This window comes from Dama dama, chromosome 27 (assembly GCF_033118175.1).
Source record: "Dama dama isolate Ldn47 chromosome 27, ASM3311817v1, whole genome shotgun sequence".
Lineage (NCBI taxonomy): Eukaryota > Metazoa > Chordata > Mammalia > Artiodactyla > Cervidae > Dama > Dama dama.
The window spans coordinates 56,180,012-56,198,676 of record NC_083707.1 but is presented as its reverse complement, the minus strand read 5'-3'; the positions used below and the strand labels follow the sequence as shown (position 1 = coordinate 56,198,676).

The window sequence follows — 18,665 nt, the reverse complement described above, 5'->3', positions numbered from 1 at the left end:
TCTCCAGCAGCACCTCCACCTGCAAGGACGTGACACTCGGATTTGTGGGGGGCATGCAGACGATGCTCCCGTGTCCAGAGGGCTGACACGGGAAACTGGGCAGCCCCTAGGACACCGAGGTGGTTACTGCCCTGTGTCTGGATCACTGCAAACAGAAGCCATTCCTTTCCCTGGCCCTTCTCAGCAGCAGGATGGTGTCAGGGGGTGTAAATCACACCATCTCTGGCAGGACGCGTGCAGGCTCTGCTGACATTTTCACAATTTAAATCATCTTGAGTAATAACCCTTTTAAGATGACTAATGTTACTGATTTTCCTGCATTAATAATAGTGCCGAACACAACACAGAGGTGAAAAAAAATCACTAGTGTACGAGGTCACATTTTAAAACCAAATGTATGATTATCATTAACTCTTTCTGTTAAGGGACGGTTAACATTTCAAGCCAGGCGGTGCCTTCCGGCCTCTTCTTAGGGGCTCTTTCCTGTGTTCTCTCCCTTTCCTAGAAACTCCATAAAAGATAAAATCCAGGCCTTATTGTTTTCTGGAGATCCCCAAATAGTTTAAATACAAATAATGATGGTGAGCTTGATTTGCTAGTTCTCACAGGTACAAAGAGTAACAGACCATCATCATTTACTTCTCTTACAGAACAGATCCAAACGATCCCGCAAACCGCTGGTTAAAATGAACTGGCATCAACAGGCATACAGTGCTTTAAAAAAAAATCTAATTTCTCAGTTGATAAATAACTACAAAGTATTTTTCATTCTTTATGGATTTTCTATGAAAATATGTAGGAGGCTTGATTTCTGCTGGTGGCTCAAAATGCTAGGGGCGTCCAATAGGCTCAGACACAGCCTTATTTTTTAATTCCTTCCTTCAGCTCTAGCCATGGACAAGAAATAGGTTGAAGGCGAAAGGGGATAGGAAGAGAATATCTTACCGGAATACGATAGATGGAAAGATTTCCCCCCCAAAATCCCATGATTATATCTGGGTTCTCCTTAAAAGTTGAGCCATCCTTCAAATGACTGATGGATGCCTTTGGTAGGGTTGAACAGCCTTCCTGCCTCAGAACAGGGCTACGTGAAATTCTGCAGAGTATATAACGATGATGGTAGAAAACAGTTGGAAAGATAAATATTCTCATGTTAACTATAATTTGGTGTTCTTCAGTCCATCCTTTTCCTACGATCTCTTTAAATAAGAGAGGAACCCAAAGTAGTGAGGGTGGGTATTAATTTTTCCAAAAAGTTCCATAAAAGAACCGTCACCAAAACAACTAGTCATTCTGTAATTCAATACCAATATTTTCTTGACCAGAGACTGGCTACAAATTATGCTAAAGTAAAGGCAATCTGAGTCTTGAATGAATGAAAACTCCATGGAATTATATTTGGTCACCTTAGCTTTTTTCTTTACTTCCAAGAAAATAAATCCTCATCATGAACAATTCAAATCATAAAGAGAAGTATAAAAAAGAAAGCAAAGATCTCCTGAAATACCACTTTCCAGAGATAATCATTAACATTTTGGTAAACCTCTTTCTAGATCTCCACGTCTACGTCCACAGAAGGAGAAGTAGGTCTGAGGAATTTTACATAAACCAGCTCATATTAAAGGCAGTTGGAGGGATTTCCCTGGTGGTCCAGTGGTTAACAGTCCATGCTTCCAATGTAGGGGTGAGGGTTTGATCCTTGGTTGGGGAACTAGGATCCCATATACTGTGCAGCCAAAATTTTTTAAAAATAATAATAAATAAAAGGCAGTTGGACAACCTGCTTGTTTCATTCAACAAAATATTGAGGGCAATCTTTTTATGTTAACAACTATAGATTTACATCATCCTTTTAAAATGGCTGTATAGTAGTCTGGAATGGATGTAGGATGGAATAAATGAAGAACAAATGAAAGAACTACACATCTTATTTATCATTAGCATTTCTGGAAAAGGATACTTACTTGTTGGAGGGTGGAGGTAACATTTAGGTGAGAGATTTATGGTTGTATTTCATTACAAAGCTCTCCTGGCTCAAATACCAATGGATGCACTGAAGTGCAATATTCAAATAGTAGGAATATGTTGTTGGAGAATCAAAGGGTTTGAAAGATTGCCAAATTACATCATTCAGCAGCTGAGTATGTAAAGTAACTAAACAGCAACAGTGGCATTTCCTTTCCCTTTAAAAATAATGCTTCACAAAACCAGTTCTGAGAAGACTGTTTTCTGAACACACAGACGCACAAACAGATGTAATTCATCAAAACAGGAAGTGTTTTAATGCTACTCTCAGTGTAAGTAATGCTGCATCCAAACCTCTTACTAAGTCTCACTTGAGCAATTACCCAGCCAGTATTTCTCATTAACACTCATTTCTCAGCAAAGATTTTAATAGCTGATGGCTTTTGTAAGTCTCTGTATTAATAAGGCTTCATTAAGTTTTCAAAATATATTGCAGTACATTTACTGGAATAATATAAAAGTATTATCATATATCAGTAAACAATATGCATCTAAATAAATCAGCCAAGCCCATTTGGGTAGAGCGGTGGTGGATCCAACAATGCTTTTTGGACTCTCTTTAATTCAAATGAAGACCCTCTATACTCCTGGAAGAGGTTTTCTTGTATTTTTGTAAGAAAGGTGAAATGACGCTTCTGTGTCTTCTCCTAAGTTTTAAGACTAAGCTGGGTATAATTTAAGTAGGGAAGACATGGGCTGCATATTAAATTCTGACATTGGGATTGGAAGCAAGAAAGATGGGGTGTTGCCTGAGTTGCCTGGGTGCTCTGTCTGCTGAACACCCACCCTGCCAGTAACACAAGGTGGGCCCTGGAGAAGACGTCCGGCCAAAGGCAAGGAGCCGGGCGCCCTGCGGGCAGAGCCGCGTAGACAGGTATCCGGGGTGGAGTGCCCCTGGCGAAGTCCAGGGGCAACAGCATGAGCTGAACTGGATGGAGCAAAGAGGTTATTTCAAGAAGATAGCATCTACGGAATGACCTTGATCTCCAGTGTGAAGTACATGCTAACCGTAATTCCATCAATGAGCTAGGCAACAACTCTGATAAAAACAGAAAAATATCCAAGGAAGGCATGAATATATCCAGACAGAACCCTCAAGATCTAGATAAGGGGGAAAAGGTTTACCATTAGACATTCAGGAAAATACTGGGGAAAGTTTCCCATCTGGTGAATTTAGGAGGAACTGGGCTTCCAGGCAGCACTAGCCATCAAGAACCTGCCTGCCAATGCAAGAGAGGCAGGTTCGATCCCTGGGTCGGGAAGATTCCTTGGAGAAGGGCATGGCAACCCATTCTAGTATTCTTGCCTGGAAAATTCCATGGACAGAGGAGCCTAAGGAGCTAGTCCATGGGTTGTAAGGAGCTGGACACAAGTGAAGCAACAGCATGTATGCTTGTATATAAGGAGCTATGTTTTCTTAGCAGGAAGAAAAACTGAACAACAAAATGGAGATGTTTTTGTTTGTCCCCAAGAAGAACGCACAGAGCAAACACAAAGCTCTGAGAAAGCAGGGACCCGCGGCTTCTTGGTTCCAGATCCCCAAGGCTTAGCCGGGCACCCAGGGCTTCCACACTGGCTATGCGCCGGATGAAGGGAGTTTCACCAGAATGTGCCTCTGGAATTTCAAGAGAACGGGAAACAAGGGGAAATGTGTATCAAGGGCGTCAAAGAAACCAGTGTTAGCAGAAAGGGACAATTGGCAGGGACACTGTCTGAAGAACCACTGTTGCAAGAGTTCAGTTCACGGACTCGCTGTGGGATTTCACTAAAATAAGTATGAGTCCTGCAGGTACCCAATGCGAAAAACGAAGACTGGGTGACATCTCTAAGGAAACAAGTTTAATAGGAGCCAGTTAATATGCTGAAGATATATTCTGGAGGAAAGGATAATGAGAAAATAAACTGGAAAACTAAATTAGACGAAGAGTAGGAAAAGTCTGGGACAGATTTGGTAGTTGTCATGCTTTAATGGCATGTTGTTAATTAAGCAATTTATTGTATCTGTTTTACATTTTATTAGCTATTGATTTTTTAAAAACCATCGTCAAGTTGTGAAGTCTTGTTTAAACTTTTAATTTTTTTTTTTTAGCCTTTAAAGTGATACATTGCATCTCATAAAACACACTTGCATCCTAGGATAGGCAACAAAATTTTAAGTTAACTTGGGGGCAGGGTTGGTAATGTTTAATTTGTTTGTAATTATCAGGAGTAAGGTACTTAAAAAGAAGATGGGATAGAGATTAATCACTGAGGATGAAACAAATTCTATTATAAAGCTCAGTTATTTGAATGAATTAATATTCATTTTAATCGTCATTGAACAGAGGTATCCTTGGGTACTGCCAGTCAATGGTACTCAGATTTTTGAAAATGTTTTAACAGCTTGGGGATGAAGAGCATCATGTGCGAAATTCAGAACACAAATGAAAATGGGATAACACAAACGGGAGCATGAAGTTAACACGAGGCCTTTCCCCCCAAACCCTGTGCCCTGCTGTCTGAATGCCTTGTGTAAATTAGCGGCCTGAGCAGAGGTCCCCACCGCTCTGCCCCGAATCCTGCCAGGCCAGTCACTGACCTTTAAAGGCCCCTCCTTCTCCCCGAACAACCACCCCTCCCTGCCTGAAGACCTGGTCCTTCCTCCGCATCTCATGTCTCAGCTCAGGTGGTACTGCCTCTGTGAAGCCAGCCCGCAACCTCGCTCCCAGGCTCCCCCAGGACTGTAGCTGCGTATTTACTGTGTCTCCCTCAGACTGAAAGCTCTGTGAGGGCAGACCCCACCTCCTTCTGGGCTGCTGTGTGCTCAGCAGACCCTGCGTGCCGGCAGCTGGCCCATCATCAGCAAGCAATAAACACTCGATATTTGTTGAAGGAAGGGAGGGCGGTCACGAGGAGGCCTTGGTGGGCAGGTCAGCAGGGAGCCTCCCCCAGCAAAAGCGGACCATGCAACAGATGTCAAGACCCTGTAGCATCTACGCTTACCTGCCAGAAAGAAATGTGGCTGTCCGTGTTCGAGTAGGTGGCAAGATAGCGTCCATCTGGGGCAAAGGCCACTGCAGTGATTGGTCCCTTGTGTCCATGGATTGTCTGAAATAAAAGTATGAGTCGTTCACTGTATGCACTGCAGAGAACTATTGCTCCTAAACATGGAAATACATTCCGAGTTGAACAAGTTACATCATGGATACTAGAGACAGTTATGTTCTTTATTTACAAACCTGTTGTTCACTTGCTAAGTCATGTCCGGCTCTCAGCGACCCCATGAAGGGCAGCACGCTATGCTTCCCTGTCCTTCACCATCTCCCTGAGTTTGCTCATGTCCACTCATGTCCAACTCATGTCCACTGAGTCACACTTAGCTTAGAAAAAGAGGAAAAGCAACTGAAGTTCTCTCACTGATTCATCCAGGGGCTTTGACCTTGTTCTGGGGAGTCCACCCACTTCCTACTTGGGAGGACATAGCATGAGTTCAAAGGAAGAGCAGATATTAATGGGCAAACCAATGTGTTTCATCTGTTTATGTCTATTTGAGGGAAGAATTTTACAATTAATTAGGAAAGTTAAAAAAATTAAAAAAACTGATCACCAAATCTATCCAGGAATTTCATCTGTAAAGAAAAACAATCAAAGCTCTATCACATAACATCTCTGCTCTGGAAAGAGTCAAAAACAATCATTTCAACCCTTTAATAATTATACATTTTTCACGTTATATGCTTCATTTCCCACCAATAACACTATGTTTAAATGCATATGGCTGCAATTAGTACACACGCATGCACACATGTGTTGGAGGTTTGAACACACATATAAATCAAATGCCATTAAAAACAGGTTAACAGGGATCATTTTGAGCCTCTGCCAAATAGCTATCATTGATTTAACCACGAATTAAAAAAAAAGGATGTGGTATTTTAGACTCGGTCTCTGAGTAAAGGTCTTTACTAATAAAAAATTACACTCATGTCTAATGATATTAATAGTTACTGAAAATACTGGGATACTAAACAAATTAGCATAACATTGTATTAATGTATCTGTACAAACTATTAAAGGTCGTATCTCCACTACGTGAACCAATATTCAGTCTGGTTACAACTGGAGGTTGACTGCCTCTCTTGGTCTAGAAAGGATGGGGAAATATGTTCCCTTACACTAAGGCAAACCAGGAAGGCTTGCTTCCACCTGCGTCTTGGGTCTCGGTCAGCGCCGCCCTCCCACCCTGCCTCCCACACCCAGACTGCAAGTTTCGGTAGGACCCTCCTCACAGTTCACATCTGAGTGATTACAACGAGGAAGGGAGAAGGGGGAGGGGCCGGGGGACAAGCGTGTCCCTCTGCACTTTCAGCTTTTGCTCTTTCCTGTCATTAGACAAGGAGCTGTGGGGATCCAAAACAGTGCCTGTTTTCCACACTCAGGAGAAAAACGTTACACTGGGCTTTGGGCTGGCAGAGGACACTCTCTGGGTCAGACTGCCTGCCCTGTGTTTGGGCCACTGCTCACCGTGGGCCCTGGGGCGAGTTATTTATGTTCCCTAACCTAGAACGTACCCACGCCAACAAAGCAGAGACAATGACGATGATGACGGTGGTGGTGATAATGGTACTGACGATTCCTGCCTCCAAGAGCCTTGTGAAGATTAAACAAGTGTGCACATGCACAGCCCTCTGCACGACGCATGGCACATAATAATCCAACAAACACTCTCAATACTTGTGCTGGTCCTCTTCTAAAGACGACCAGATGTATATACTTGTATATGTATATACTTGAAAGTTGCTAAGACAGTAGATCTTAACTGTTCCCACCACAAAAAGAAAGAAATGGTGGTTACGTGATGGGAGGGAGGTGTTAGATAACACCAGGGGGGTAACCATATTGCAATACAGAAGTGTATCAAATCATCATGTTGTACACCTTAACCTCACACGTTACATGTCAGTTATATCTCAGTAATGCCAAAAAGAGACTAGACAAATGTAAGCAATCCCATAAATCAATTACTCAAGTACTCCATTTAATGAAAAAATAAATAAAGCCCTAATCATACATGAAACAAGATTATAGATATACTGGGTTTGGCCTGTAAAATGGTTGTAAAATGTATTTTCTGAGCCTATACTCTAATTCATCAAACATCGTTTAAAATCAAGATTTCCAGCCTCTCCTGAAACAGCCCGGATTGCCTCCACCCTGGCCACTCTGGGCCCGTGTTTGCCCCCGACACCATGGGCCAGGCTGAGCTGAGGGGGCCTGTGGCCTTGTTGGCATTTGCTCTCAAGTCACCAGTCCCCGCCCTGACTCACGCGGGTCTGGGTATACACCACCCACTGCCCGGCCCCCTTACTTCCTGTCTGGTCCCTCATGGCATGCAATGCCACCTCCCTATTAAAAATACTTGATTCAACATAGCTTCTTTGATACTCTGGGGTCCTGGCATGCATCTCAAGTGTGAACACGCTGAGAGTTCAGATAAAAGCTTGCCCTGCTTGCAAATCCCCCCCATCCCCAAAAGCCCAACTCTGTACGGGTGGATTCACCCCTCCTCCTGGAGTCTGGGCCCCTAAATCTCAACACAGGATGATAAGCCTGCCTCGTTCCGATGAGCATCCTTCCTTAACCAGCAACCAGAATGTGCTTCAGACGGTAGCAGAGTGCAACAGTGCGCAGGGTGTAAACCAGCACTTCCCAAAGGGTGTACCAGCCCGACGGCCTCCTTCACGTGCCTCTCTGTGAGGCTGGCTAAGACGGCTCTGCAGAAAGCCGGACACACAGGCTCCTCATGTTTCATATCTTCATGAGTGTGTTGAGTTGCTCAGTCATGTCTGACTCTCTGACTCTTTGGACTGTAGGCCGCCAGGCTCCTCTGTCCGTGGGATTCTCCAGGCAAGAACACTGGAGTGGGCTCCCATTGCCTTCTCCAGGGGATCTTCCCGAACCAAGGATGGAACCTGTGTCTCCTGCACTGCAGGCGGAGTCTTTACCACTGAGCCCTCCGGGGAAGACCAATATCATATCTTCATCCTTTATAGTATTGAAAATATCCACTTGAATACTTCTATGTCAGTTCAAGACACTCTTCATTATGTTATCTAGTGTCTCTAACAGAAGATCCTATGAATTAAGTTCATCTTGGAATTGTCTGCTAGGAAAATATTTATCTTTTCAGGTAAATTTTGTTGCTTTCTCTTATCATGCAACGATAAGTACATAATCTCACACATACCTGCTTTCCTGCCAGGAAACTCAGAACTAAATTTATGCTCATTCTAGCCATCTAGTAATAAATACTTCCCTCCTCATTTCACTAATCACAATCCTGTTTTCCTTTATTGTTGTTGTCAAGGTTAGGTGCTAAGCTTAATGTGTTAGTTTCTTTAAAGTCTGTTTTGAACAAAGGAGGACTACATTTTAGATCAGAGCACATCAACATATAGATACACACCCCCACCCTGACCCTGCTAGGTGCCCCACAGGCGCGCACGCACACACACGCACACACACACACACCCCGATCCTGCTAGGTGCCCCACAGGCGTGCACGCACACACGCGCACACACACACACACACCCCCCGATCCTGCTAGGTGCCCCACAGGCGCGCACGCACACACACGCACACACACACACATCCCGATCCTGCTAGGTGCCCCACAGGCGCGCACGCACACACACACACACACACACACACACCCCCCGATCCTGCTAGGTGCCCCACAGGCGCGCACGCACACACACGCACACACACCCCGATCCTGTTAGGTGCCCCACAGGCGCGCACGCACACACACACACACACACACACACACACACACCCCGATCCTGCTAGGTGCCCCACAGGCGCGCACGCACACACGCGCGCGCACACACACACACACACACCCCGATCCTGCTAGGTGCCCCACAGGAGCGCACGCACACACATGCACACACACACACACACCCCCCGATCCTGCTAGGTGCCCCACAGGTGCACACTCACACACGCGCACACACACACACACCCTGATCCTGCTAGGTGCCCCACAGGCGCGCACGCGCACACACACACACACACACACACACGCATGCACACACACACCCCGATCCTGCTAGGTGCCCCACAGGCGCGCACGCACACACGCGTGCACACACACACACACACACACACCCCGATCCTGCTAGGTGCCCCACAGGTGCGCACGCACACACACGCACACACACACACACCCCGATCCTGCTAGGTGCCCCACAGGCGCGCGCGCACACACATGCACACACACACACATGCACACACACACACACCCCGATCCTGCTAGGTGCCCCACAGGTGCACACGCACACATGCATGCACACACACATACCATGATCCTGCTAGGTGCCCCACAGGCACGCACGCACGCACACACACGCACACACACACACACACACGTGCACACACACACCCCGATCCTGCTAGGTGCCCCACAGGCTGTCTTTCAAAGCAACATAGAGCAAAACCACTGGGTACTGATGGCAGCATCGGCTGACGGACAGACCTACAGTCGTATAAGAAAGCAAGTACCACTCATGGTAGCTCGGGGAAGCTCGCTGTTTTCAAATGGTCAGTACATCTGGTGAGTTCACTACAGTCTCAGCCTGAGAGGTCTCCAGCCCCCAGTGCAACAGAAATGCTGCCACTGTCTCTTGTTGGGGGTCTCTGAACGTCTTCCGGACCAGTGCAGGCGCCCCCTGAGCTGACTTTAGCTTCTGATGTCTTTTGCTGGGGGTCTCTGAACTTCTCCCGGACCAGTGCGGGCGCCCCTGAGGTGACTGTAGCCTCTGATATCTTTTGTTGGGGGTCTCTGAACGTCTTCCGGACCAGTGCAGGCGCCCCCTGAGCTGACTGTAGCTTCTGATGTCTTTTGCTGCGGGTCTCTGAACTTCTCCCAGACTGGTGCAGGTGCCCCTGAGCTGACTTGAACCTCCACTCTGGCGTGACGCAGCTGTGTGCAGATGGCAGTGAACGCGAAAGCGCTTTGATTCCGCACACTCAAGGGTTTGGGATCGTAAATGCTCAACTAGAAAGAACCTTTTCCCCAAACAACAGGTTTCCAAACAAAAGGAGGTCGGGTCTGCTTTTTAGGTGTGGGTGAGTATCATAGCCCTTGTGATAGGTTTTGTCAGAGAAGTTGCTGTCTTAAAAAGACAGAAATGGAATATAAAGAAATTAATCTAATTCAAAAAGTGCTATGAACAATAAAAGAAATCAAGCAATTATCCCTAGCAGGAGACAAGAATGTTGAATTGTTGAACACTCTCCCCCACTTTTGCTTATAAAGAAAAGGAACTGAGAAGCAGGATTCATACAGAACAACGCTTCCATGTGCCCGATGGTTTTGAACAGGCACGTTCAGTCTGCTCCGCAAAGGAGTATAATTAACCCTGTCACACAGGGCAGGAGAGACACGGATTTCCAAAATGATTTGGTCAGCATCGATATAAACTAGTACGGCCTAGAATGTTCCTTTAAAACTGCTGTCTCTTCCTGGACTTCTTGCTATTCAGCTTCCGAATGACATACTGGAGAACTGAAACCAAAACATAGGACTTGACTGCACCCACTTCACAGACTGAACAAGATCAAAGAGAACATCTTGTATTAATTTCCAGGTCTTGTCACTTTTTTTAAAGGGAGGGAAAAAGCCCAGGCAAACAAAATTTCCTCCTTTTAACATAAATTCTAAAGAAAGGATGTTCGAGAGTAGGTACGATTTTGCTACCATAAACACCATCACAAGGGAAAGATGTTGACTGACCCGTGTATTTTATATAACACTTATTAAAGTAAAAAAAAAAAAAGAAAGGACGGACTTTGAACTCCGCAGCCCCAGGTTCTGCCAGGCCCGAGGGGGCAGATGGCCGTGCTGCTCACAGGCCTTCTCGGGGCGCGCAGGGCTGGCTCTGGAGGAGCCGGGGCAGCTGGGGTTTGAGGGGTGACTGCGAGGCCTGCTGCAGTCCCCTGGGGGGGACACAGTTGTGTGTCCCCCCCAGGGGGCTGCACGTGGTCTCTGAAATTCCTACGAATACAACTGTGCCTTTGGTTGAGACATTTCCCTGGCCTGTGCGCTGGCAGAGAGCAAACAGGACCAACTTGCTCTCGTGAGGTATCGGTACAAGTGCGGCAGAGGCCTTGAGCTCAGGCTGAGAATGGATGATGTGTCCCACTGTGTACAGAGGCAGGGAACAGCTGGAGACAGGCCAGAAATACAGGGAAGGGAGCGGTGAGGAAGGAGGATAAGCTCCGAAAAGGAGAGGTAACAGCAAAGACCTACAAATGCACACATTTTCCCAGTGTGTGTGCTTAGTCGCTGGTTCGTGTCCGTCTCTTTGGGACCCCATGGACTGCAGCCCACCAGGCTCCTCTGTCCGTGGGATTCTCCAGGCCAGAATACTGGAGTGCGTTGCCATGCCTTCCTCCAGGGGATCTTCCTGACCCAGGGAATTGAACCCCGGTCTCCCGCACTGCAGGCGGAGGGGAAGCGCTGCTGGTCCCTTAGTGATAACAAACGACAGGCACTTCCCTGGGGGTCCCGGTGGTGAAGACGCCACACATCCACCAGAGGAGGCACGGGTTCCATCCCCGGTCGGGGAACTAAGATCCCCGCATGCTGCAAAGCTTGGCCAAAATATAAAAACAAATAAACATAGAACCACCAAAAACCAAGCAAGGCTAAGTGAGGCTCAGGGCACGCTTGTGCCTGAGGCACCAACCAGACACTTGGCATCTCTTCCCGGCCGCAGGCACAGTCAGGAAAGGGTGGTGAGGAAGCTGGAGCAGGGGTGCCCTGCACGCCTTCCTGACACCCCAGCAGGGGCTGCTGACTCCAGGGCTGATCGGCAGGGAGAGACAGGGTCCGGGGACACAGAGACATCACGCTGACGGACGGCTTTGTTTGCAGGTCAGGGAAAGGCTCGTCAAAAAAGGGCCATTTCCAAAGAGTTGAAAAGTTAAGAATTAATTATGTTCAAGAAATAAAACTCCCTCTTCCTTCTCTCTGATGCAACTGATTTGTGAAAACTGAGTTAGGTACTGAACGTTCACCTGCTCAGGGAAACACATGATTTAGGCAGATGATAATATATTTTTAGAAAGTCTCATCTACAGCCAATTAGAAGGTTGGAGTAAAATTTAACTTCCACTTTAGGCTCCACCGAGCCTTCTGCTGCCTTTTTGTGGGTGGGATCTTACGGCCGAAAGCCGTGGCCAACGACGCTGAGAGGCCACCCGTTCTTTTCTGCACGTGAACAGGGCTGCCTTAAAGCAGGTCGGATGAAAATTCATTCTGTTTTCAAATCTTCTCTCTTGAGAAGATTCCAAACCCTCCCCTGAGGGCCCTTTTCTGTGTTTAATGGTGTGTGCTGTCAGGAAAGTTTTTCTTTTTGCAAATCTAAATCGAGAAGGCTGTAGTGTGAGCCTGACTCCTCAGCTCCGGCCTCAGGAGAGATGAAGAACAGCTGGTCACCAAGCCTCTGCTTGTTTTTTGTTTTTGTGTTTTTTTCTTGGCAGCAAAGGCATGCGAGATCTTAGCTCCCCGACCAGGGATCAAACCCACACCCGCTGCAGTGGAAGCCTGGAGTCTTAGCCACTGGACCAGCAGGGGAGTCCCTGATCATCAGTCTTGGCATGGTAACTTGTCATCAACCTGAATGCTGTTACTACAACTTGCTCCTTTGCTCCTTATTTATTTTTTATTTTTAGGATTAAAAAAAATTTAGTGACTATGATATAACCTTTGCCTTTCAGAGCTCATCTTCCAACTCTTCAAATAATTTCTTCAAATAATTTTCTCCAAGCTTTCAAATCGTGACCTCGTAGAGCTGGATGGTATTGTAAAGGTCAACCACGTCCTCAAAGTGCGGGGCTACAAAACCGGACTGATGCCGGAACCAGGCAACTGGCTGTCATCAGAGTTACTCATCACAACATGTGGGAGGCCAGGACTATGCTTAATTTTATCACAAAACTGCAACTGGCTCCAGAAGCTGGTAAAGTTGTTGGCACGCAGATGCCTGATGCCCACAGCCCTCACACGTGTGGGGAGAGGCAGTGTCCCCAAGCCTGTGGCAACCATGGTAGACGAAGGAAAATGAGGGGTCCGGCTTGCTCTCACTGGGGACACAAAATACAGAAACCAGAAGAACTGACCAGAATGAAAGTGGATGGGAAACGCACTCCGAATGCACGCTAGCACTGAACACAGCCCAGCGCCTCTTGTTGGCTGTCCTCTCTGCTGCGGCGTTTAAGTGTATTCACCTAGATGCTGCCCTTCGGTGGTTCTACAGTGATTTTGAACAGAGATTTGAGGGTTGAAAATGGGTTGTTTATCTCTGTAATTTCTTTTCTTGATGGAGGGTTGAGCCGACGCTTTTTTTTTTTTCACATTACGCCAACTCTATATTAAGAGAGTCAAGCCACTGTGGCATTTTTCAATCCAACGGGTACCGGAATGATTCAATGAATTATTTTCTGTCGCTATCTAATTGAAAAGAATATACATTCAGGGCAAAAGACAAGCAGATTTGGTATCATTTTAACATCTTAATGGAAAAGAGATCTAAGGAGAAATATAATAAAAGTCTGCTATCTTAGTTTTCTTATAAGATGAAATGCCTCAAGTAAACAGACTCTGTTCCCTAAAAATAGCTGCAGCATTTACTGTACATTTTCAGTTACTGAAAGCTACTTCAATGTCACTTGGGGATAAACTGACGGACATTGGCAAATTAAAGGCGCTTTTGATATCTACACATTGGTAATCCTTAAGACACGGGCAACAGTTTTTGAAACTTCTTTGTGGATGATTATAACCAACATGTATGTGCATAACACTTTTCCAGGAATAGTAAGACTCAACAAATGCTCAAGATTGCTTCACTACTGTAATTTAGGCATTAGTAAGAATTTCAGAATTTTAGGATATTGAGGCTGATGTTTTCACTCATATCAACTGCTATCAAAATTAAACTTAAAAAGGCAGACCTACAAATGAACAAAGTGATCACTAAAGTAAACAGTTGTTTTTGGATCTTAAAATATTGTAGCCATCATAACAGCAATCTCTATGAAAAAAAATATGTACTGGTTTTCGGGGGTTATTCCCGTCTATTCAACTGAGGAACTTTTTCAGATTCAAATAAATTTTTTGTAAGCCTCATCGTTTATGTCTAACTCTTTCTTCCTCTTTTTTTTTGCTACAGATAATTAGGAGTTGACCACATGTGCACCTGCACACAAACATACATCCCTCTTCTGGTTTAATAGAGCAAATATTTTCAGGATAAAGTAATTTAAAAACACCAACTTAGATTATAATAATTGATATGTCCTTTCTTTATGTGCTAGATCAATTTAATAGAAATATCCTTTGAAAATTATGTTTGCCAAAAATCCCAAACATCACAAACTTGCAATTATCTTGTAACACGATCACCACCATTTCTTGGCTAATAAAATGATGGTAGTATGTTTGGTCTGTGTGTGTGAGACTCTCAAGCTCAATAACAACAACAGAATAAAGAAAAGGTACAGACATAATTCCAATCATAACATTTTTTCTTATATGTTAACATTTTAAACAGTCACATTGAAAGATTATTTATGGATCCTCAAACACTGAGTGCCTATATGATTTAGATAAATGTGCTTCAGGTTCTAATAAAAGGGACAGTGGATGAATTAATTTTATCAACTATTCACATTGCTGGTTTGAAATAATTATAAGACATTTATTAAAGTATAATTTTCTGTAGCTTTTAAAATACACAAATATTTTCTATAGATCTCACACCCAAAGCTAAATATTTTTGATCATACTTTTAATATAATTCTATTCAAATATACACTAGAAGTCTTAAAATGAACAAACTTTTGCCTTTTTATTCTCAGACTACAAAAATTCTGTTAAAAAAGAAATTCTGTTGTTAAATATTAAAAGGATTCCTGAGAAATCAGGCCAACATAAAACAGCTATGTAAACTTTCAAAGCTGGCAGAGGAGAGTGTGCTGTCAAAGGTAATACGATGCCACAAAACTAAATCCCAATAGCTCCCACTTAAGAGCTCCTGCAAGGCTTCAGGCCCGGCCCCAGCAGCCTCAGCAGACACGCGGCCACAGGCCCCAAAGGGGGAAGCAGTCGCATCACCAAGGGGACGTCCGCCCAGATGGACCTCACATTTCCCTGGGTTCTGATTTGGGTCAAGGTGAACACAGATGGTTATGGCTAGAGCTTTAGGACAAGACCTTCACACACCTGCCCTCTTGGCTGTCTCTGGCCTGGTACAGGGCATGCTGATACAAAACTGTCTGACGCAGAATGCACTGATATGGAATTTATTTTTCAAAATCACATTTCAAAAGTACCTAATATTTTCATCACTCCAAAAAGAGAAATGACTTGAAAGTGTCAAAGAAACCTAAAGCATTATATACATTTCTAAAATTCATACATGTATCAACCAATATGTTACTGTATCTTTTGGCTCATACTTCGGGGAATGACAGCATATATATACTAACAGACAACACAGATTCAGGAATTTTATACTTTTATGGGTGGTTTTTATGCTTCTTTAACTTATTAAAACAGAAAATCAGATTATTCTGGAACATAACCTAATTAATTAGGTTATTAATTAATTACAAGGTCTATTTCTTTTGTTAAGTCAAGAGACGCAAAATTAGAACACGATAAAATCATCCTCCTATCTTTGATGTATCATTCCACATTTGTAATATTAAAAGAGTAATAAAACAATACAATAATAAATGTAGGATTTTTTTTTCACAAAGCAATTGCATTTGAAAATATCCTCCAGCAGTCACTAAGGTCAAATAACACTGATACAACTTGTTAGTCCTGACTTATTCTGAGACTACCTCATGTTTACCTAATGGGTTAAAGTTGATCCTTGTTCGTTTTAGAAGTGGGCAAAATCTTCTGAGACACAATTTGCTTATTTGTAAAAATAAGGATGATATGTTTTTCCTAACTCACGGGATTTAATATTCTTAGGAGAAATGTACGACAACAAGTTTAAAATGTTTATCAAGAACTTTTTATGTTCTAGGACCTGTGTTAGGTATCAGTAGAAAGATGAGATATGACCCCTGTCCATTGAGCAGGAGAGACGGACAGGTTGACAGTAAGCAACTAGTATGTAATAGAAAAACTGGCATGCCAGAATGTGTGTACGGTGGCATGGAAACAGACGAACAAGCAGCAATTTCAGTTCAGGGGTAGGAGATGTTAGAACAAGGTATGGCGAGAAGGTGGTGGTGGAGTTGGTTTTCAAGGAGAAGCCGGCCTGCAGGACGAGACTCGATGCCAGCAGGTAGGTGACTGTGGACAGACCTGGGAGAGTGCAGATGTGGGCGAGGTCTAGGGAACACCGGGCACCCTTGTGTCCCTCTGCTAGTGGAACCGTGAGAGGCTGGGGGGACACGGGGAAAGGGCTTTAGGGACGAGGGAAGGAACTAGCTGTGGCTGGGTGATAAACCACCTGTTGGTTGTGCTAAGAACTTGGACTTAGCTTACAGTTCCAAACTCCACAGGGAGTTTCCCAAAGTTTTAAAATAAGGGAATAGTCAGATCAGACCAGTTTCAGGAAAACTGGCAGAGAGAGGGGAGAGAAATTAGGAAAAAAGGGATGGTTGGGAGGCAAATACAGGAGGTAAGTTAGGAGCTGAATGAAGACTGGGATACAGGCAGGAAGAGAGGTCCAGCTGGACAGGTGGTGATGCTCTTTCCTGGACAGAGAAGTATAAGAGAAAGAAAGTACTCTAAAAGCACTTAGTGGGGAGGGAAGGGTCTGTGGGATGTCATCTGGGGGAAATAAGGAGCTGAGTTTGGAACATGTAGGTATTAATGTGGAGGACTTGAGCAAGTAGATAGAAATATGTCAGAAAATTAGAAAGAAAAATGTGGAACGCAGGACAAGTTATATGGAAAGAAGAGACAGATTTGGGAGTTGCTAACACACAGATACACGTTGAAGGCATAGATCCTACACTTGGCACTGTTCCTGGCACACGCCAGTCTCTCCATGAATATCTGTTAAACGCTTGAGTTTAAGGGGCTGAGATAACCCATGAAGAGCCGACAGAGTGAAAAGACCAGAGGATGTGGCTGAGATGACAGAGGACGATACCACTTAAGGGGTGGGCAGAAAAGAAAGGGCTGGTTTATTTTACAATTTGTAGACTTGAAATCTCAAAGTTCTTAGCTAGTATTTTTAAATGAAAGCCTTCAAAGTTGTCCCCAGCATACAAGTTACTTTTTAGGTAGAGAATTTTGTGATGAGTCACTGCAGTTAATACTTAACAAAATTGCTTTGAAATTTGATAATATTTTATCTTTTAAATAATCACCCTCTGTCAAGTAGTAACTATTTAACTCAGATCAGGAAATAATTTATTAAAAAGGCAAGTTGCTAGGATCAAAAGCATATATTTGAATTAGAATTGAACTTCTAATTCCAAATGACCAATACTAATTAACTGACAACACTGACAGTCCCATTTCTGTAATTTTAACTTTGCTTAAATTTCATCATTATCCACAGATACTGATATTTTAGAAAGGTCATTACATAATAGGGTGAAGACTTCTTTGAATATAATTATAAAAAGACAAAAAGATATACTATTAAAGGGAAAGACAAAAGGGATTTAAAATGGAACTTGTTATGTCTCTGCATATATGAGTGTATGCAAATACACACACGTGTATTTGGCTACTCACTTTGATATACAGATCCTTTTCAAAAATGAAAGGAGAAATATTTTAATCAAGCTAATAATTTATAAAGACTCATATTAATGATCACAGTCACCAATTTTGTTCAGATAGAACTTTCACTGATTTACTAGATTCATAAACTAGAATCAATGCAAGATAAATCAGATAATTTACCACTAATTATAGGGCTTCCCAGGTGGTGTTAGTGGTAAAGAATCTGCCTGCCAATGCAAGAGTCATGGTTTGATCCCTGGGTTGGGAAGATCTCCTGGAGGAAGAAAATGGCAACCCACTCCAGTATTCTTGCCTGAAAAATTCCATGGACGAGAGGAGCCTGGTGGGCCACAGTCCATGGGACTGCAAAGATCCGTGGGGTCACAGAGAGTTGGATGCTATTGAGCACACAGAGTCATACAATGCATATGTAGGCAAGCATTCCCTATAGTTTGGTCAAAGAGAATTCACTTACATGAAAAGGAAAATGAGTTAAATATCCTCTTGCTGAGACTAAGCCCTACAGGAATATTCATTTGATACCCCTAGAGTGGGAGATATGCTGCTTGAAACCTTCTGTATCGTTAATGCAATAACACTGCCTAATGATAAGGCAAACTAAAAGGCCAATTCATTATAAAATCCAATATTTGGACCATCAAACTCTTTAGCACTTAATAAGCAATTAATATTTGTCAATGAAAAAATGTTTTGGTAACACAAGGTGAAAATCAATACCACTGGCCCACTTGTTGCCCTCTCCGGCACGGACAAGCTACCCAAACCACTGCAGTCCTTCAGGGAAACAACTGTTTTCATGGTTTAATTTATGTTCTTCACAGGCAAACAGGAATCCTTTAAAGCTTTCCGTTTCTAACTCAGAATGCA

General features: G+C 43.9%; 1 protein-coding gene across 1 annotated transcript in view; it reads right to left on the bottom strand.

Annotated features, from left to right (window-relative positions):
- Positions 1-18,665, bottom strand: part of WDR7 (WD repeat domain 7) — a 336,383-nt gene that overhangs the window by 4,417 nt on the left and 313,301 nt on the right. The window contains exon 26 of the mRNA XM_061131100.1: positions 5,008-5,112. Coding sequence (XP_060987083.1) covers positions 5,008-5,112 — 105 coding nt within the window. The remainder of the gene's footprint in view (positions 1-5,007; positions 5,113-18,665) is intronic.